This window comes from Capra hircus, chromosome 2, assembly GCF_001704415.2.
Source record: "Capra hircus breed San Clemente chromosome 2, ASM170441v1, whole genome shotgun sequence".
Taxonomy (NCBI): Eukaryota; Metazoa; Chordata; class Mammalia; order Artiodactyla; family Bovidae; genus Capra; species Capra hircus.
Genome location: NC_030809.1, coordinates 49,930,433 through 49,952,065, shown reverse-complemented (window position 1 = coordinate 49,952,065; position 21,633 = coordinate 49,930,433). Strand labels below are relative to the sequence as shown.

General features: G+C 39.2%; 1 protein-coding gene across 1 annotated transcript; it reads left to right on the top strand.

Annotated features, from left to right (window-relative positions):
- On the top strand, positions 9 to 17,109 carry COQ10B (coenzyme Q10B). Its single transcript, XM_005676301.3, has 5 exons — positions 9 to 438; positions 5,484 to 5,633; positions 9,190 to 9,382; positions 13,900 to 14,001; positions 16,029 to 17,109. The coding sequence occupies exons 1-5, from the start codon at positions 317 to 319 to the stop codon at positions 16,194 to 16,196; spliced, it is 735 nt and encodes a 244-aa protein (XP_005676358.1). The 5' UTR covers positions 9 to 316; the 3' UTR covers positions 16,197 to 17,109.

The following is a 21,633-nucleotide window of genomic DNA, read 5'->3' as shown; positions in this document are numbered from 1 at the left end:
GGGGAGCGGTCACGGTAATTCTTACGTCAGAGCACGGCGGGAACTGAACACCCGCCGGCCTAGAGGGATTCGTCCATGCGGCTCTGCGGTCCCTCTGATTGGCCGGCAGGATGACGTAGCCCGTTTACAGTGCGCTCTGTGGCAGTAGGAGTGTGCGTCAGCTTTGCGCAATAGGAAAGAGGAAAATGGGGCGTGTCTGACCGCTCAGGGGGCCCGCTGATTGGCTGGAGGGCGGCTACGCCGCGTGGCCCGGGCCGCCGGAGGAGGGCGGTGCCGTGGGCCTGGTCCGGGTTTACTGGAGACCGGCTTCAGTAAGATGATCATGGCAGCTCGGATAGGTCAAAGAGCCCTGAAAAAGGTGGTTTCGGGATGCCATCCGAAGTCTGTGGCAGCCGCCAGAGTCCCGGCTCCAGCGCAGGTGCCTGCGAGGAACGTCAGGTAATGAACAACGGGGGCGCCGCAGCGAGGGTAATTTCTCCCTCCCCACGGCCTGTTGAGCAAGGGGACCCGGGACATTTGCGGTGAGGCAGGCGGATCGGATGCGTTTCCGCGTCTATGTAGACAAAGGGCCTACTGCTGCCTTCGGCAAGTGACGGACTCAGGCCCCCTCTCTCCGCACCCTTGGCCGGAGGGTCGCCAGCCTGTTCTGGTCGCCCCGTCTTGTTTGTGGTTCCCAGCCCTTGCGAGAGGCGGTGAATCATTTCGCTCAGCGACTTGGAAGCAGCTGATACAGCCACTTGATGCCGGGTGGGGTGGGGCCTTTGGGCTCTTCCGGTCTCCTCCCCTACGGCCTACTGCTGCAGTTCTCCGGAAGTTATAACTGGGGCGCAGGAGTTGGGGCTGATGGATGTGGGAGTTTGTGACCTGTCAGTGAGTCCGCTTTTGTTCCCCCAGAGTGTCCAGTGGCCAGAGGTGCTTTCCCCAGTTTCTGGTAGCAGTCTTTGCCCACCCCCGTCCCCACTTTAGTGCTGCTGCTAAGTCGCTTCAGTTGTGTCCAACTCTGTGCGACCCCATAGACGGCAGTCCACCAGGCTCCCTCGTCCCTAAGTTTCTCCAGACAAGAACACTGGAGTGGGTTGCCATTTACTTCTCCAATGCATGAAAGTGAAAAGTGAAAGTGAAGTTGCTCAGTCGTGTCTGACTCTTAGCGACCCCATGGACTGCAGTCCACCAGGCTCCTCCATCCATGGGATTTTCCAGGCAAGTGTACTGGAGTGGGATGCCACTGCCTTCTCTACTTTAGTGCTAGCTAAACTAAACCGAAGCCGAAGTAGGGGACTTGGATTTTTTTTTTTCCTGCCATTGTAAGTTAGCAGTCCTGTAACCTTGAGTCAGAGTCTGCCTTCGATTTTCCAGGTTGGTTCTTTTTTGGTAGGTAATAGAAGAGGACTTCCCTGGTGGCTCAGACGGTAAAGCGTCTACCTACAATGCGGGAGATCTGGGTTCAATCCCTGGATTGGGAATATCCCCTGGAGAACGAAATGGCAACCCACTCCAGTACTCTTGCCTGGAAAATCCCATGGATGGAGAGCCTAGTAGGCTATAGTCCGTGTGGTCTCAAAGAGTCCGACAAGACTGAGCGACTTCACTTTCACTTAATGGAAGAGGAGAATTGAAATTTTCCATATTTCCACCAGCTTCCTTTTATTAATGACACTTCAATAAATTATGCTCGAAAATTAAAGTTAACTTTTAAAATTAATTCAGTTGTAATCTGTACAGGATGGAGGGATAAAGCACAAATCTGGTTGAGCTCCTTCCAGGACATTTAGAGTCAATGAATTTTTTAAAATATCAACAACCCAAAAGTTCCAAGCAGAACACTGTATCATACTTTACTGCTTATATTGCTCTTATAAAATGCTGGCTGTTACTTTTGAGAAAAAAATTGCTTTAGTGATCAAATTAAGGTTTAAATTTCAGTCTAAATATTTACTGTTCATGATAATGAAAAGGGAGATAATTTATGAGTTCATTGCAAGGCTGATTCTGGCCTTTATTATAATACAGTATTTAGGTTGTAGTACTGGAAGTTTAGTGACCAAAAAACTGTCCTCCTTTTGTTCAGTTTTCATTCTATCGTTTAAACATGTGTATGACTGTAAGGTTCTCATATTGTAGTTGAAGACATACTTTTCTTGATAAAGTATGAAGATGGATGTGTTGTCCAGGGCATTGTAACCATAATATGCAAACTGATCAGAAAACTCCTATTGTGCTCAGTCCTGTCCGACTGTTTGTGACCCCCATGGACTGTCACTTGGTCATTTTTCCTCCACCCACGTAGCACCTGTTACATCTTACTTCTGTCTCTAGTTCACTATTGCCTTCTCTCGCAGTCTGTTCTTTTTTGCACTAGTTATTGCTGTTCTGTGTCTACGTCACGTCCAACTCTTTGCAACCTCATGAACTGTAGCATGCCAGGCTCTGCCCTCCACCATCTCCTGAAGTTTGCTCAAACTCATGTCCATTGAGTCAGTGATGCTATCTAACCATCTCATCCTCCTGCTGCCCTCTTCTCTTTTCACCATCAATCCTTCCCAGCATCAGGGTCTCTTCTGATAAGTCGGGCTCTTCACATCAGGTGGCCAAAGCATTGGAGTTTCAGCTTTAGCATCAGTCCTTCCAGTGAATATTCGGGGTTTATTTCCTTTAGGATTGACTGGTTTGATCTCCTTACAGTCCATCCCTGATCTTCTTACTGAATAGCCCCAGTTTCTTCAATCATTCTTTAACTCAGTTTTCTCTTCCAGCCACACTATGGGATGTCAGTGTCCTTAAAGAAGTTTTATTTATACATAAATCATATTTTATATGAATCAAATTTTATATGTAACATGAGATTTCACCAGGCCACTCCTTTCTCTGTTAAAAAAATAACTTGAAGACTTGATTTAATGAAATATTCTTTTAGGGGGAACACTTTAAGAGCATCTCATTGAGAATAAATACCAAATTGCTTTATACTGACCAGTAGTCCCCAGCATGATCCAGCTGCAGCCTCTCTCGCTAACATTATTTCATCGTGCTCTCACCCTGGCTTGCTATACTTCTGCTTCACTGTTAATCTTTTTGAGAGTCTGGATGCTGCCAGGCTCTTTGCCTAGTACTTGGAATGGTCTGTATCTACCTCTCCTCCTCCCATGTACAGACACACACATATGTGTGTATGAGAGAGAGATCTTATATATGTGTACACACACATTATGTACATACATACCTGTTTCACCCTTTACATGGCTGTAGTTGTTGTTCAGTTGCTCAGTGGTGTCTGACTCTTTGCAACCCCATGTGCTGCAGCATTCCAGGGTTCTCTGTCCTTTACCATGTCCCAGAGTTTGCTCAAACTCATGTCCGTTGAGTCAGTGATGCCATCCAACCATGTCATTCTCTATCATCCTCTTCTCCTCCTGCCTTCAGTCTTTCCCAGCATCAGGATTTTTTCCAGTGAGTTGGCTCTTCACATCAGGTGGCCAAAGTATTGAAGCTTCAGCTTCAGCATCAGTCCTTCCAATGAATATTCAGGGTTGATTTCCTTTAGTATTGACTGGTTTGATTTCCTTGCAGTCCAACGTACTTTCAGGAGTCTTCTAAAGTACCACAGTTGAAAAGCATCAGTTCTTTGGTGCTCAGCCTTTGTTTATTTTCCAGCTCTTACATCTGTACATGACTACAAAAACCATAGCTTTGACTATACATACCTTTGTAGGCAAAGTAATGTCTCTGCTTTTTCATACGCTGTCTAGGTTTGTCATAGTTTTTCTTCTAAGGAGCAAGTGTCTTTTAATTTCATGGTTGCAGTCACCACCCACAGTGATTTTTGAGCCCAAGAAAATAAAGTCTGTCACTGTTTCCATTGCTTCCCATCTATTTGCCGTGAAGTGATGGGACCAGATGCCATGATCTTAGTTTTCTGAATGTTGAGTTTTAAGCCAGCGTTCTCACTCTCCTCTTTTACCTTTATCAAGAGGCTCTTTAGTTCCTCTTTGCTTTCTGCCATAAGGGTGGTATCATCTGCATATCTGAGGTTATTGATATTTCTCCCAACAATCTTGATTCCAGCTTGTGCTGCTTCCAGCCCAGCGTTTCTCATGATGTACTCTGCATAGAAGTTAAATAAGCAGAGTGACAATATACAGCCTTGACATACTAGTTTCCCAATTTGGAACCAGTCTATTGTTCCATGTCTGGTTCTAACTATTGCTTCTCGGCATATAGGTTTCTCAGAAGGCAGATAAGGTGGTCAGGTATTCCCATCTCTTTAAGAATTTTCCACACTTTGTTGTTAACCTGCACAGCCAAAGGTTTTAGCATAGTCAATGAAGCAGATGTTTTTCTGGAATTCTCTAGCTTTTTCTATGATTCACCAGATGTTGGCAATTTGATCTCTTCTGCCTTTTCTAAATCCAGCTTATACATCCAGAAGTTCTCAATTCACATACTATTGAAGCCTAGCTTGAAGGATTTTGAGCATTACTTTGCTAGCATGTGAAATGAGTGCAACTGTGCAGTAGTTTGAATGTTCTTTGACATTTCCCTTCTTTAGAATTGGGATGAAAACTGACCTTTTCCAGTCCTGTGGCCACTACTGAGTTTCCCAAATTTGCTGGCATATTGAGTGCAGCACTTTAACAGGATCATCTTTTAGGATTTGAAATAGCTCAGCTGGAATAACTCCTCCTTATCCATTATGCCTCAGCTGAAATACAACATCGGAGGACTTCCTGCATCACCCTATCTAAAGGAGGTCCTAATTACATGTCCCCACACCCATTTCTATTTTAGTGGCTTATTTAATCCTCAGCTAGAATGTAATCTTTATATTTGTTTTATTCTCCATTATGTCCCTAGTGCCTGGCACAGAATAGCAGCTCAATAAATATGTGAACTAATGTACAAATAGTAGTGTATAATAGTTATGAAATAATCTTAGTAGTGTAAAGGCTAAAAATATATAGGTGAACAAGAGCATATCAGGCATCTGTATTATGAAGTACCCTAAACAGTCAACATTCTAATTACCTTGACATATGTTTTTACATACACACATGGAAATGGAGATTGGAAGGTAAAAGATAATTGAGTAATAGGTCTGACAGGCCTGCCACATATACAGTGGAGACAGGGACCTAATTTCAGATGTCATGCGGATGCAGCTGGGAAAACAAGGTGGGTAGATGAGTTAAAAATTGGACAATGAATATTCTCCCATCCTAGGGCAGTAATATGTTGTTTACACATGACTGCAGACTAAAAGCCAGCTCTGAGAGATACCTTTTGTGTCTGAAGGCTCTAACCCTAACTGTAAGCTGGTATTTTTAGTTTTCTTTATGGTGCCCAAGAAGCTTATTTTTTGCATGTGTAATTTTTCGGAAATATTCTAAAGTTGCAAACATCTGAAGTATGATTGTTATTTAATGGTCTCTACTTTGTTTGCTCTTAATTGTTAATGTTACTCAATCAGGTAATTTCTCTCTTTTTAGTTATTTAGCTTCCTGTGGTATACTGATGAGCAGAACTCTTCCACTACATACCTCAGTTTTTCCTAAGAAGATACGTGCAAGAACCTTCTTCAGAATTGCTGCACCATTAATAAACAAAAGAAAAGAATATTCAGAAAGGAGAATTATAGGGTTTGTATATAGTAATAGATATATTAAAAGAGCATGTTCACAATGTTCTTTAGAATATTGTGCTTCTTTTTTTCTAGATTCGTTTCTTACAGACCAAGCTCTGATTTTCTCACCCTTGCTATTTTATAAATACTGGTTGAATGAATATGGTAACTATATAGGATAGGTTTAAATCTTGACATTTAAAGAAAATAAACTGTTTATGTCCTGCATTTTTGTACACTGTTCTTTTTTATAGTGGCATCATTACTGATATGTTGGGCCAAATATGTTTGTATAGCTCCCTCACCTACACACATACACACATACATAGGTAAGTATATATAAACATGCTAAGAGGCCCCTACCATCCAGAGCTGAGGTTGGCAAACTTTTTCTGTAAAGGGCCAGTTGGTAGATAGGTTTTTGGGCCATATTGTCTCTGTTGCAACTACTCAACACGGTCAGTGTAGCCCAGAACTAACAGTGGACAATGTGTAATAAATGGTCATGGTTGTGTTCCAATAAAACTGTTTACAGAGTCAGGCAAGAACCTAGGCCCCATCCAACTTGGTACTTTTGTGATTCCTTGGTCTTCAGGATCTCTTAAAAAGAAACACCTGATGCTTAATCATATTGGTCCTGGAAGTGACACACAGTGCTTACTCTCAGATATTATTGGCAAGAAGTAGTCATATGACAGCTGTTTAATTTGTAGCCTACTCGTGGCCAGCAAGAATACCACATAAAGCAAGCCTTAATACTTGGATAGGTAGACATCTTTGCCCCAGATGGTGTCTTAAGAACAGAAATGGCAACAAAAAGATGAAAAATCAAATTGTGAATTGGTCTGCTTTACTTTTGAATTACTAAGATCTCCCTTTTACTGTGAACTTGCATTTGACAGGCCTGCTGGCTGCTCTATATTGTTTCATTTAATTCTCACAATAATCATGTGATCTAGGTATTTTTCCCATTGTAAAGATGAAGAAACTGAAGCTGAGAAATTGTGTTGTGTCATGACTCCAAAGCTTATTTTTGCCACCATATTTATTTATTCTTTCTTGTTTCCTTATTCTTTCTCATGCTAAAATTCTTTTTATTACAAATTGGTCTTATCTGATGATCACCTTCCCCCATATATTGTTTGATGTAAACACATAATAGCTACCATTTATGAAGTGCTTAGTAAGCATTGTGCATTATGTCAAAACTATTTCCTTTAACCCTTAAAATAACTCAGTAGAGGTATTTTTCAACTATGGATGAAGAAAATTGAGAGGTTAAGCAACTTAGGCTCACATGAAACTACTATGTTTTAGAATTGATATTTGAACATAATAGACTACTTTTATGCAAATAGCTTCCAGGCTAGCAGGTCTCATACATCTTCATGGGATTTATATTGACATTTATTTCCAAGTGTCTGAGAACATGGAGAGAGTAGAGTAGGTGTATTTACTCTTTCCTCTGTGGGCCTCATTTCATGATCATAAAGATTAATTCATTCTGTCATATTCCAAACATACCCTTTTGAAATTTAGAATGTGGTGGTTCATTTTGAGATGAGTTCTATTTTAGCAGTGTTGACTCTTTATAACCGAGAATAATATGTGTTTGGTTTTCATTGTTCAGTGGTCTTTATATGTATCCACAGTGTGGTGTGTGTTGTTGTTTTTTTTAAACCCTGATGTATCTTTGTGGAATTTGTTTCTAGGTATTTTGAATTTGTATGCGACTGTTTTCTACTTGTTAGTATAGAAACAGTATTAATTTTTATATATTTCTTAACAGGCTACCTCACTGAATTCTTGATTGATTCATTTTTGATTTGATAGTCATCTCACCTGCCAGTTTATAATTTTGCTTAATTCTTTTCCACACGTGTGCCCATATTTCATACTCTGATTTAATTTCTTTGACATTTTAGAACAATGTCAAATGACAGTAATGATGGCATCATTGGTTTCTTTCTAATGCTAATAGTAATGCTTCTTATATTTTACTATCTGTGAAGGGAATCATACAGTGATTTTGTTTTGGCTAAATATTATGGTTGTAATAATTCTTAGTACTGAACCATCCATACTATGTATGGTTGATTGTATGTACTATGGATGATTCATCCATACATCCTTAAATGAGTTGCATTTGATGGTTTTATTTTTTTAATATATTACTGGGATTATATATGCTGGTATTTTACCTAGAGGTTTTGCTTCAGTACTCACAGGTAATATGGGTTTATAGATTTTTTATGTTCTTTGTGAAGTTTGGGTTGGCAGGGTGTTAGGCTGGCTCATAAAGAGTGAGAAATTCTCCTTTTTCTGTTATAGAATTGATTTTTTTTCTTACTTACAAATGTTTGCATACTTGTATAAATAGTTAACAATTTAGAAGTATATATACTAGAATGAAAAGAAAAAAACAGAAGAAAATAGAAAAAAAGAATTTTAAAAAGACACAAAAGAAAAAATAGAAATATATATATTAAAGAGTTAGTCTGTTTTTAATCCTACTCTTTTTTTCCTGAATTACAACTGGTAATTGTTTATATCCTTTTAGGACTTTTAAAATATATTTTCATTACAGTCTGTTAACATAATTATTTTCAGAAAAAGCAAATACCAAATGTTTAAAATTGAGGAATTACAGTATATACTTATATCCATTTCTCAAATCGATAATAAAGTTGTATATAAAACAGACAAGATATATACAATTTTATTATCTATCTAAGAAATATTGTAAGTATATAGTGTATTTCCTCGATTATTAAAAACTTGATATTTGTGCCTTTTTTCATGTAGCCATATATTTTAAACCTCTTTGCTCTAAAGTATATGGTTGACCCTTGAAAGATGGGGGGTTTGGGAGTACAGACCCCCACACAGTAAAAAAAAAAAAAAAATCTGCATACTGCTATTTTTGTTTGAAAACAAGGAATTGATAAATGATTTATCCAAAGGCAGGAAGCTGAAACAGCTGGTATAAAATCAAGACTCAGACCTTAGTTTGTTTGATTCCACATACTGTGATTTCTGATTGAACACAAACTCTCCCCCACATTTAATTAAAAAATCTGTAAAACAAAAATACAAGTAAAAAAACTCTTTATGTAGGTAGACCCACACAGGGCAAACCTGTGTTGTTCAAGGGTGAACTGTACATTTGATCTTAATCCTTTTAGATAACTGACGAGTTCCACAGTATGAATGTACCATAATTCATCAGCCATTTATTATAAAGCAGTATTAATGTGTGTGCCAAATGATTTCTTGCCTCATTCACAGTAAGTTTTATTATTTATTCAGTTTAAAGTAGGGGTCCCCAATCTCTGAGGTCTAATACCTGATGATTTGAGGTAGAGCTGATATAATAATAATAGCAATAAATTGTCCAATAAATCTTACGTACTTGAATCATCCTGAAACCATCCTCTCTTCCCGACTCCATGGAAAAATTGTCTTTCATAAAACTAGCCCCTGATGCCAAGAAAGTTGGGGACCGCTGATTTAAAGTGTATATGTACTGTATAAATAGGTGCAGTTAACACCTTTCCTTTTTTTTTTTAAAGTTATTCTATGCAGGAAATGTATGATGTAGTATCTGGAATGGAAGATTACAAGCATTTTGTTCCTTGGTGTAAAAAATCAGATATAATATCAAGGAGATCTGGATACTGCAAAACACGATTAGAAATTGGGTTTCCACCTGTATTGGAGCGCTATACATCAGTAGTAACCTTGGTGAAACCACATTTGGTGAAGGTAATGGTTTTGTTTTTTGTTGTTTTTAAATATTCCTCAACTAGTGATATATTAAACGGGTTAATGTGTAATAGCTTAAGAAGATTTCCTTAAACTGATAGGAGGAGGGAAAAACAAACTGTTATATCACTTAAGTTGTGTTATTTTATACAATATTAGTATTATTCTTTCCAAATATAAATTTAACTAGAACATGGAAATGAGAAGCTTTTTCTTTTGTCCTTCTGTTGAGCTGCTGACCCCTAGGAAAGATTCAGCCACACAAGTGAGAAATGTTTTAATTTAATATTGATACTTGTGCTTTTTTTTTTAAGTTAAGGCAGGGAAAGTGGTGAGAGGATGAAGAAAGATAGAAAAGATATAAAAGTGGAGAATATAAACATTGTTGAAGTCATCCTGCCATGTACCAGGTACTGACATGCCAGGTGCTGTTGCATGCATTGTGTTAATCATCTTACCCTTCTCAGAGAAGGGTACATGCATAGGAAAGGCACTCAGACTTCAACACATGAAAAAGGAGAACTCCAGAGTTACACTACCATTTATTTTGACCCTAGAGTGTGGTGAACAAAGACTTTAAAAGCTTAAGTTGTGTTTTGTGCCCACTTGATTTAGTGGTGGTATCATTTCGGTTATTGGGCAGAGCTAAGTGCCTTTTTCACCTCTTTGTCAGTCATTGAGAACATGCAGCTCTCATACCAGAAAGAATATACTGTCCAGTGAAGCTAAGACACTGGAGTCCACCCTAGTCCCACTGTCAAAACGTCAACTCCACTTAAAAGTCCGTGCCCCATACCCACCGATTTGCCTCATAGTTTTGCAGTTTTTACCTACTATAGTGCACTGCCTGTCTTATAGTAGCTAATGTATTAAGCTCTACAGTGCTTTACTTGAATTGTTCAATCTTCACAACAGACCTTTGAGATGCAAATTTTTATCCTCGAGTATGCTGAGCCTTAGAAGAGTTAGATAGCTTGCCCAGGGTTACACAGCCGAGACTCTAGTCTGTCTGACAACTGCGAATATCTCTATAAATCTTACAATTGAGTCCCGTGACCTCAATCTCTTACCATTCAGATTCTTATAACTTCGATCTTAACATATCCTGCATCTAACTGAAGAACTCTAAAACCGTATCATTTTCTCCCCTGGCTTTCTTCCTTTCCCTGACTTCCATGAATGTACCGTATAGTACTTACTCCACAGCCCTGTGCCTTTGCATATTGTTCCTTCTCTCTGTAATGAACTTGATTCTTTGCCTGTTAATCCTTCAAATCCCAGCCTGCTTTCTCCCTTTCCTTTCATATGGCTAGTCTGTTCTACCTCGGTGATTCCTCTAGGCTTTGCATGTGCTTTATTTATTTCTCTTACCACTCTTTAGTATAACTTCTTTCTTCCTTTGGATTTCTGCTTGACAGAATCGAGCTACTTAAGGGAATGGGAGATCTTCTTTTTCATCTCTGAATCCTCAGTTATGAGGCTTTTGTTTATGAAGTTCTCATTGCTGTGTTCCTGTGTTCCTGTATATCCAGATGTTCATAGTAATTTCAGTAACCTTCAGCACTGCCAAGGAGGCAGGAAACTTTTTTTTAATTATAATAGTATGTATTATATATTACTATCTTAATTTTAGGAGGCTTAGAGAAATTAAGAGCCCACATAAATTTATACTGTGTGTGTCTGATTCCAAAATTATTTTTCCATCAAAATAAGCTGCCTCACTTAATGTGCTAATTTATTATTTAAGGGCTTCCCAGGTGGCACTAGTGGTAAAGAACCCACCTGCCAATGCAGGAGACATAAGAGACTGGGGTTCAATTCCTGGGTCAGGAAGATCCCCTGGAGGAGGAAATGGCAACCATCTCCATTATTTTTGCCTAGAGAATCCCACAGACAGAGTACAGTCCGTGAGGTCGCAAAGAGTTGGACATGACTGAAGCAACTTAGCATGTTAGCACGACCTAATGGTTAGGCAGCATTTGAGGGTTGTTCTGAGACCCAAGGTACACACAAATTCATACTGTGTATGTCTGATTCCCAAATTATTTTTCTATTAAAATAAGCTGCCTCACTTAATGTGCTAATATTTAAAGACATATTTGAGAATAAAACACAGCTATGTTCAGCTTTTAATTTTCCCTGGGCTCAGGTTCTAGATCTTAATACCTTATATATATATATGACATAAAATAAAAATTAGAACCAAGAGAGCAACAAAAGCTGTGACATTTTTTATTAGCTGCCCCAAATGTGCCTGTGACTTGACATGTCAGTGGTTCTACATGAATCATAGATTCGTCAGTCTGTAATGGCCAGAAGCCCACTTGCTGTGTTCAGTATCTCTGTTAGGAATGAGACCATTGGCAGTATTGTCCCTATCAAAACATACCAGTAAAAATCTGTGGGTCCTTGGGCTAGGTTATTGATACAAGTACAGCACTGCCAAATTTTGTTAAAAACATAGTCAGAGGAAGGTGCTATATTGTAGTGATTATTCCCAACAGCTGTTTCTCCCTTACTATTAAATTTCTTTTTTTTTTCTTACTATTAAATTTCTTATAAGCTTCATACATGATTGTAAAGAAGGATGGAATGCTTTACCTTAAAGTTGGGTAACTGAAAAAGTTGTAAAAAATTAGAAATAAAAGTAAATAAATTGCTTGCTTCAGCAGCAAATATACTAAAATTGGAACAATATAAAGAAGATCAGCATGATCCCTGCACAAAGATGAATGCAAATTCATGAACCATTCCATATTTTGGGGGAGCTCATTGTGGTACTCTGTGACCACCTAGAGGGGTGGGGAATTGGGGGGAAGTTCCAGAGGGAGAGGATATATGTATACTTAAGCCTCATTCACATTGTTGTATGGCAGAAGCCAACACATGACTGTAAAGCAGTTATCCTCCAGTTAAAAAAAAAAGGTCGTCCCTGGTGGTCCAGTGTTGAAACCTCACTTTTCCCCTGCAGGGAGCACAGGTTTGATCCCTGATTGGGGGACAAAAGATAAAACAAGCCACAAGGCACAGCCAAAAAAAAAAAAAAGTTGGATAACTGAAATAATATTTTATTATAGATTTTTGATGGTTTTAAAAATTAGATGTTCATTATTGAACCAAGTATAAAGCCAAATGCTTTGGGGAAAAAAAATTTTTTTTTTAATACGAACTAGATTTATTTAGAAGAAACTTTACAGAGTGTGGGCCATCTCAGAAGGCAAGAAGCCTTGAAGATATTTTTTTACTTTAATGACTTTTTTGTGTCTAAATAAAAAACTTTCACTGGTTTCCATATTAAAAATTAAAAATTTTTTAATAAATGTGAATAGAGCATTTCTTTTAAAATGCTTTTTAGTATGGGTGCAATTTATAATGATTCTATAGTAGTGAAAGTAAAAGTTGCTTAGTCGTGTCCAACTCTGCGAACCCATGGACTCTATAGTCCATGGAATTCTCTAGGCCAGAATACTAGAGTGGGTAGCCTTTGCCTTCTCCAGGGGTTCTTCCCAATGCAGGGATTGAACCCAGGTCTCCCTCATTACAGGCGGATTCTTTACCAGCTGAGCCACCTGGGAAGCCCAAGACTTTCAAACAAGAGTTTAAAAATAGCCTGCTTTTGAGGGAACATAGCATATATATTCTTGAGGTCAGTTGTCTACTAGTATAATAAGGCCCAGATGGCATCTTAGGATAGTAAATAAAGAAGTTGAACTTCATTCAAGGTCATAACCAGTTCTGACAGTGTCTTAGTAACTGTGGTCCTGGCCACCATTTTTCACACTGGAAGGCAACTCTTGAATGGGTCTCAACCGGCATTTTTTAATGCTAGAGAATGGGACATGTCAGATTGCACTGCACATAGTATCACTGTGTATTACGTTTCAGTGTACACACGTATGTGAAATAACGAGCACTGAAGAGGTGAGAGGTCAGAAAGCAATGAGTCAGGACTAGACTTAACAAGAAAACTGGAACCATAGAGGCCCCTAGAGATACAGAATAGTGAGTTAGAGAAAGTAAATGTGATTGATAAGGAAGATCTCTGGGCAGGCAAGAATTACAGAATTGTTGTAGGGATCTATGCCAGATTCCTTACAAGTATTAAATTTAGCCATCTCATAGTGATGGTAAAAAATGGGCATTATGCTCATTTTACAGGTTAAGGAAATACATTACAGGGAATTAACTTGTTCAGGATCACTAATAAGTGGCAGAGCTGGAAATAAACTTCCAGATAGTAACTCCCTATTTTGTTGTGGGGGGAGAACTCTGCAGTAGCACAGTGGGTGGCAGCAGTGGAAGAGAGAACTGGTAGTAATCTTGGGAATCCCAGGAGAAAGGAAAATGGCTTATGTCGGCAAGAGATCTCTTCCTAGTACCAAGCTAAAGAGATCTTTTTGTCACCTGTGATCTAATCTATAAAAATATTTACTTTAAACTAAAGCATCCTCAATTATAGATTCTGGACAATCCAAGTGGTATTTTACTGATTTTTGTTTTGTTTCATTTTGTTCTAGGCATCCTGTACTGATGGGAAGCTCTTCAATCATTTGGAGACTGTTTGGCGTTTTAGCCCAGGTCTTCCTGGCTACCCAAGAACTTGTACTTTGGATTTTTCAGTAAGTCTCTCATACAGCTCTCTATTTGTTCCAAATATCAAATAAAGTTGGTAAAGAAGGAGTAATTCATTTTTATTAGAACCCAGATGCTATAATTAGTAAACTGCATGCATAGCAATTAGGCTTCCCAGGTGGTTCAGTGGTAAAGAATCCGCCTGCCAATGCAGGAGACGCCAGAGATTCAGGTTCAATCCCTGGGTCAAGAAGATCCCCTGGGGTAGGAAATGGCAACTCACTCCAGTATTCTTGACTGGAAAATCCCATGGACAGAGGAGCCTGGGGGCCCTAGTCCATGGGGATGGAAAGAGCTGGACACAACTGAGCAAGTGAGTGTGCTCACATGTACTCGCACGCGCACACACACGCACACTTATGCATAACAATTACTATAAGACTTTTTTTTTAATCTCAAATTTCTGAGTATTGAATATCTTTTTCTGCACTGACTATTCTTTTTTTTTTTTGGCACTAATTTTATAAGACAGAATGCTAGGGGAAATTCCCTGGCAGTCCAGTGGTTAGGACTCTACACTTCCACTGCAGGGGACACTGGTTCAATCCCTGGCTGGGGACTAAGATCTCGCATGCTGCATGGCACAGTCAACGAAAAGGAAAGAATGCCAATGACCTTTTCTCTTTCTCTCTTTCCTGAAACCTTGAATGCCTTCTCTATTTTCTAGTTTTTGCAAGTCCATAGATGATAAGACACATGTCTTGCCTACTACCAGCTTAATAACAGTGTAACACCAAATGAAATGTGTACATTGATCTGCATCTTATGAATTGCAGAAATAAAATGCAAAGGAAAATATATTTTTAAATTTAAGCACTATGGTATTGATATTTCCTTGTTCATACCACCTTAGCAATAGCAAACTTAAAGTCACTTGTGTGGCTTTCTATTTACATGAGTTGGTTCCTGTATTTGCAGCTCAGGCTTACATTTTAAAATATGGTTATAATTTTGAGTAAATTACTGTATGCTGGTCTCAGCTCTTAGGTTGCTTTCATTTCATAATTTTTTCATAAAAATTAGTGGACAATAATGGAACACTTGGGGAAATTTGAATGAAACCTCTATAGAGTAGATAATAGCATTACTATCTAGTAATATTAACTCTTGTCTCTTAATTTCCTGGTTTTAATTGCACTGTGGTTATATAAAACCTGAAATCTGGGTGGTGGGCATATGAGAAATCTTAGTGGTATTATTGCAACTTTTTAATAAGCAAAATTGTTTTAAAATTTAAAACTTTTGAAAGTTAGTGGATATTTCATCCTTAAGGCATTATTTCTCAGATTGGTTTTGAATTCAGTCTTGAGGGGATATAAATGAAATTTAAATCCTTGTCTACTTTAAGATGGAAGCACCTTTGCCATCTAGTTTGTGGATTAACCTCACCTTTCTGGTATTAACTTGTGGGAATAACCTATCAGAGAGATCACTTCCCTTCCTTCCTTCCTTTTGGGAAGTCGTGACCGACTCTTTGTGACCCCACGAACTGTAGCCTGCCAGGTTCCTCTGTCCATGGAATTCTCCAGGCAAGAACACTAGAGTAGGTAGCTGTTTCCTTCTCCAGGGGATCATCCCAACCTAGGGATCGAATCCAGGTCTCCCTCATTGCAGGTGGATTCTTTACCAGCTGAGCTACCATTTCTTTTTGGGAAGGAAGGTAGCTCTTAAAGGGACACACTAATAAGAAGCTGAAGTGATAAATATGATATTCATTTAGCAAAGCTTTTTTTCCAGTGTTTTTTTAACTTAATAAAATCAGACTCTTTGCCATAAAATGAGATTCATTGACTCTGTTTTATTTACGTTTGTTGTGTAGCCACTGTTGCGCTTACTACAGTAAAAAAGTCTCCCTCTTATCGATGTTAAAAATCTCATCTAGATATAGGCCCATATTGCTCTGCCTTAGGTATTGGGCCAATTAGCCCGTTTGACTATGCAAACACCATTACCCTAAGTAGAGATTTAGTAAAAGAAAGGTCTTTCTAAAATAGTTATTAACATTTTCCTACAGATTTCTTTTGAATTTCGCTCACTTCTACACTCTCAGCTTGCCACATTGTTTTTCGATGAAGTTGTAAAGCAGATGGTAACTGCCTTTGAAAGAAGAGCGTGTAAGCTGTATGGTCCAGAAACAAACATACCTCGGGAATTGATGCTTCATGAAGTTCATCACACGTAAAGAAAAAAGGAAATGGTCACCTACTTGTATCTAGTTTATTCACTTTTAGGAAGTGCTTTCATCATTTGCTTTCAGAAGTCAGAAAGCATTTGTCAAACCCAGCTTCAATTATAAACCCATACTGTTGAAAATTTGCACTTGGAATATGGAACCACATGTACATAGAATTCAATCAAGTATAATTCAGAGTAGTATGTATATTAGAATATTTACAATAATAGGATGACATCACTGTTGCTGGAATACTGATATCACTCTTTTGAGCAGAAATTGAAACTGTAAATTTAAACCTTTTACTTATTACCTCACCTAAAAGAGGTTGGTTGAGCTACTCATGCAGTGTGTACTATATTAACCATATCATGTTTAAGTTATTAATTTCAGATTATTTATAACTTATTGTCTTAGGGCCTGCCTCGTGGCTTAGGATATTTGAGTAATCATCAGATATTTAAAGTAAAAACTTTGGCTTAAAAATACTGTTAATGAAGGTTCCCTGGCACTTTTCTTATTTTTAGATTGTTCCTATGGATAGTAGTAGATAATTCAGTATTATACTAAGGTTAGCTTCCAGATAAACAATTATTCTTTATTTTTATTTTTTGGTGAGTGGTCCAGAGAGTATTTTTTTGGTCCAGAGTTTTAAGCTACTTTTCTCATAGTTTGCCACCCTCTCTCTGATACTTTGACTGCTGTGTCAGTAATGCTGAATCTGTGTCAAATTTGTCTACAGCAGTGGGCAATAGATCAAGATAAGTTGGTTGATGTGTCTGCAGCACCATGCATCCTTATGTTCTATTTATTGTGTGTATTCACTTTCGATAATGTATTTCAAACTGATATTTTTGTAAACAAATCAATGTAAGGACTGAAGTGGTAACTTAATAAAGTTAATTTGTTTATTTTTTGTACAGTTATTTTGGTTATTGAAATATCTCAAAATACTTTAACAAAAACAAATCTGGGCAAAATTCAGTCTTCCTTTAATCAGTATTAATCCTCTTTCCTTCCTTCATCTCCTACCCAACAACCCTTTTGCATTAATCATCCATTGTTTCGTCAGATCAGCCAAGGACTTCATGGGTTAGTTCCCTCTGTGAATGCATGTTTGCATTAATCGGTTGTAAGTGGCTGCTCTCTGCCACGTGGTAGGTATACTGTGGTGAAGGATTTATACAGTCCACTCACATGGAGCCTGGTTTGTGCCTTCACATAGGTAAAGTAATTTTCCACTTACAAATGAAGTGTTTTCCCATGGCATAAGTAGTTTTTATATAATTATGTACCTTTTGGGACTTTCTTGGTGGTCCAGTAGTTAAGACTGCAAGCTTTCACTGCAGGGAGCACAGGTTCAATGTCTGGTCAAGGAACTAAGATCCTGCATGCCAGATTTTTTTTTTTTTTAATTGTGTACCTTTTAAGTGAGAAAAGTATTTTTTATTGTTTTTCTTGCTAAGTGACAAAGATAAGATCTAGGTATTTTTTTCCCAGCACAGTGCTACTCTGTTTATGGAAATAAGAACCTGTACTTTACTACTATTCTTACAAATACCATAAGTCAGTTCTTAGGTTCAGAATCTAACTTAGTGGTTGGACATAACTGGCTGGTATTATGATAGTATGTAGATGGTATTTTAGTGAGGGAACCCAGGAATACCCAAATATTGCCTTGATCTAGCACATCCCTTTGACCCATGAGGTTCCCCAAGTATCATTAGAATGTGAGTCTTAGAAGTGATAGAGAAAACCCAGGCAGTCTGGCTCCAATATCTGTGCTCTTGTGTTTGCTCTGAAGGCTGTGACCTGTGGAGTTAAGGTGGCGCTAGTGGTAAAGAACCCACCTACCATTGCGGAAGACATAAAGAGACCCGGGTTCGATCCCTGAGTCCAAAAGATCCCCTAAAGAAGGGAACAGCAACCCACTCCAGTATTCTTGCTTGGAGAATCCCCATGGACAGAGGAGCCTGGCAGGCTACATACATCTCATGGGATCCCAAAGAGTCAGACACGACTGAAGTGACTTAGCACACATGCACACACCAATGAGAATGCAAAAAAATTGGGGGGGCCCATCTATGCTTTCCATATCATAAAGGGGAAAAACCCCACCACCTTTAGAAACTTTTCTTGAAGTGGCATCTGGTCAGTGGAATCTGAGGGGAAGACTGGGATAGGACTTTTGTCTCTGTGGAAAGAAACTTCAAAGAGAAACTTCTTCCTTAGTTTTTGCCTGGTTAACATGAGGACGTGAAGTTTGCAGCTATATCTGCAAACTTTTCACAAAAAAGGGAAGGGGCATTGATTCCAGAAAAGCCAATTCATAACCCTAACATCAAGGGTTGAGTGAACCAACCTAGTAGTGGGCACTCTGGTTATGTGAGATGACAGACCTCTAGTGTTTAAGTCACTTAGAGTTGGGTATTCCATTACTTGCAGCCACTCTTTCATCCTGCTCCAGTCTGGACTGGTTGCTCTCCAGGCTGTTGTGCAGCTTTAACCCCTAGCAGTCATGCTAGAATTATCGCCCCTCCTCCTCTTGGGGTACTTACTTCCTGAAATTTGGCTTCCTTTTTTATTTTTTTAACTCTCAAAATGCAAAAGTAATCATCTCGTAGCTTCCTAAGAAAGGGTAAATGGGAGCTAAATTTTTAGAATCCTTGCGTATCTGAAGATGTCATTGTTTTATAACTTACTTGAGGCTAGAACTCCACATTAAAAATAGTCCCCCCTCCCCCATAATTTGAAGATCTGACTTCACTGTATTCTGGCAGCTAGTGCTGCCCCTTAGAAATCTGATGACATTCTTACAATCAGTACTTTTAACATCCTGTTTTTGATCTCTGGAAACTTTTAAAATTGACTCTGAGTAGTCTGAAAATTGGAGAAGGAGATGGCAACCCACTCCAGTATTCTTGCCTGGAGAATCCCATGGACAGAGGGGCCTGGTACAGTCCATGGAGCCGCACAGAATCGGAACGACTAAAGTGACTGAGCAGGAGCAGTTGAAGATACATGCCAATCTGCCTTGCTGCCTATGTTAATTGCGTTGGGCAACTTGTAGATCCTTTTAGTCACAGGCTTATTTCTTTGAGTTCTGTGGAATTTCTGTGAATTATTTGTTCGATAATTTCCTCTCCATATTCTGTGGTTCTTTCATTCAGAAATTCCTAAGTGATTAGACTTTCTAATTCTTGTATTAAATCTGTATCTTCTTACTTCCTATTTTCCATCTGTTTTTGTTCTGCCTTTTAGATTTCTTCAATTCTGTCTTCCAGCCCTTTTAGTTAATTTTATGTTTGCCATAGTTTGCACTTTCCAGATTTTTTTTTTTTTGGCTGTGCTGGCTCTTGATTGCTGCACTCAGGCTTTTCCTAGTTGCACAGAGTGGGCGCTACTCTAGTTGCAATGCAAGGGCTTCTCATTGTGGTGACTTCTCTTGTGGAGCACAGGCTCTAGGCACACGGGCTTCAGCAGTTGCAGCACATGGGGCTCCTTAGTTGTGGCTCCTGGGCCCTAAAGTGTGCAGGCTTCAGAAGTTGTGGTGCACAGGCTTAGTCGCTCTGCAGTGTGTGGAATCTTCCCAGAGCAGGGATTGAATCTGAGTTCCCTGCATTGGCAGGCAGATTATTAACCACTGAGCCACCAGGGAAGACCGATTTTCAAGATTTTTTTTTTTTTCTAATTAGTCTTTGTTTTTTTTAAATAGCTTTCTTCTTTTGTGGAGACAAGATCTCATCTTAAGTTTCCCTTAGGTCCTTTCTGGTTTTTGCAATCCTCCCATTGAAGTCTTCCTTGGCTGTCTAATGGTTCTGGTTTGTCTAATATTTGAAGGCAACGTACTAACCAGTTTATTGAAATTCAGTTCAGTTCAGTCACTCAGCCGTGTCTGACTCTTTGCAACCCCGTGAATCACAGCACGCCAGACCTCCCTGTCCATCACCAACTCCTGGAGTTCACTCAGACTCAACGTCCATCGAGTCAGTGATGCCATCCAGCCATCTCATCCTCTGTCGTCCCCTTCTCCTCCTGCCCCCAATCCCTCCCAGCATCAGAGTCTTTTCCAATGAGTCAACTCTTCGCATGAGGTGGCCAAAGTACTGCAGTTTCAGCTTCAGCATCAGTCCTTCCAAAGAAATCCCAGGGCTGATCTCCTTCAGAATGGACTGGTTGGATCTCCTTGCAGTCCAAGGGACTCTCAAGAGTCTTCTCCAACACCACAGGTCAAAAGCATCAATTCTTCGGCGCTTAGCCTTCTTCACAGTCCAACTCACATCCATACATGACCACAGGAAAAACCATAGCCTTGACTAGATGGACCTTAGTCGGCAAAGTAATGTCTCTGCTTTTGAATATGCTAACTAGGTTGGTCATAACTTTTCTTCCAAGGAGTAAGTGTCTTTTAATTTCATGGCTGCAGTCACCATCTGCAGTGATATTTGAGCCCAAAAAGATGAAGTCTGACACTGTTTCCACTGTTTCCCCATCTATTTCCCATGAAGTGATGGGACCGGATGCCATGATCTTCGTTTTCTGAATGTTGAGCTGTAAGCCAACTTTTTCACTCTCCACTTTCACTTTCATCAAGAGGCTTTTGAGTTCCTCTTCACTTACTGCCATAAGGGTGGTGTCATCTGCATATCTGAGGTTATTGATATTTCTCCCGGCAATCTTGATTCCAGCTTGTGTTGATGGGGCATAATGACTGGTGAGTTTCATTATAAAGTGACCTGAGCCAGCCTTTTCACTGGGGGCACTCCACAAATGGCAGAATCTAGAGGTCTTTGCTCAGTTTTTCTACAAAAGGATTCTCCTATCTCTTGTCCTAGAAAATATGGGGTTGAGAATAGGAATAGGGACGGATGAAGTAGATATAATGCCTGGCAGTTGGCATTCTGTAAGGTTAGTAAGGAACTGAGGATACCATAGTTTGGAATGTAGGCTTTCATTTGTTTTTAGTCCCTCTCTTATCCTAGCTCTCTGCTCTTCCTGGTGTTCCAGGCTGACACTCATTCCTATTCATTATCCACAGGGAATTAACCAGTAGGCAAATTACCTGGTGGTGTGGGAAAAGGGGATAAGAACTGGGAGTCCAATATCTCAGTAATCCTTCAGCTAATTTCACCCTCGTTTCCATTCCCACACTTGGCCTTACCTGATACCCTAGACCCCCAGCATCCAGTGAGTCCAAATGCTAAGTCTTGGGGGTGGAGTTCTAGGGGACTGAGTACCTTGCTTCTTTATTCCTTCTTTAGGTTCTTAGGTTGTAACTATATCAGCTCTAAGTCACATCACTTTTCCATCAATCTTTTAACTTCCTATAGATCCACTGGTAACAATCTACTCTTCTTTGCCTGGGAATTCCTTATGTGTTCCTAAAGATCATTTTTAATTAAATTCCTTCTAAAATAGCATTTCTCTACATATTCACATACTGCTT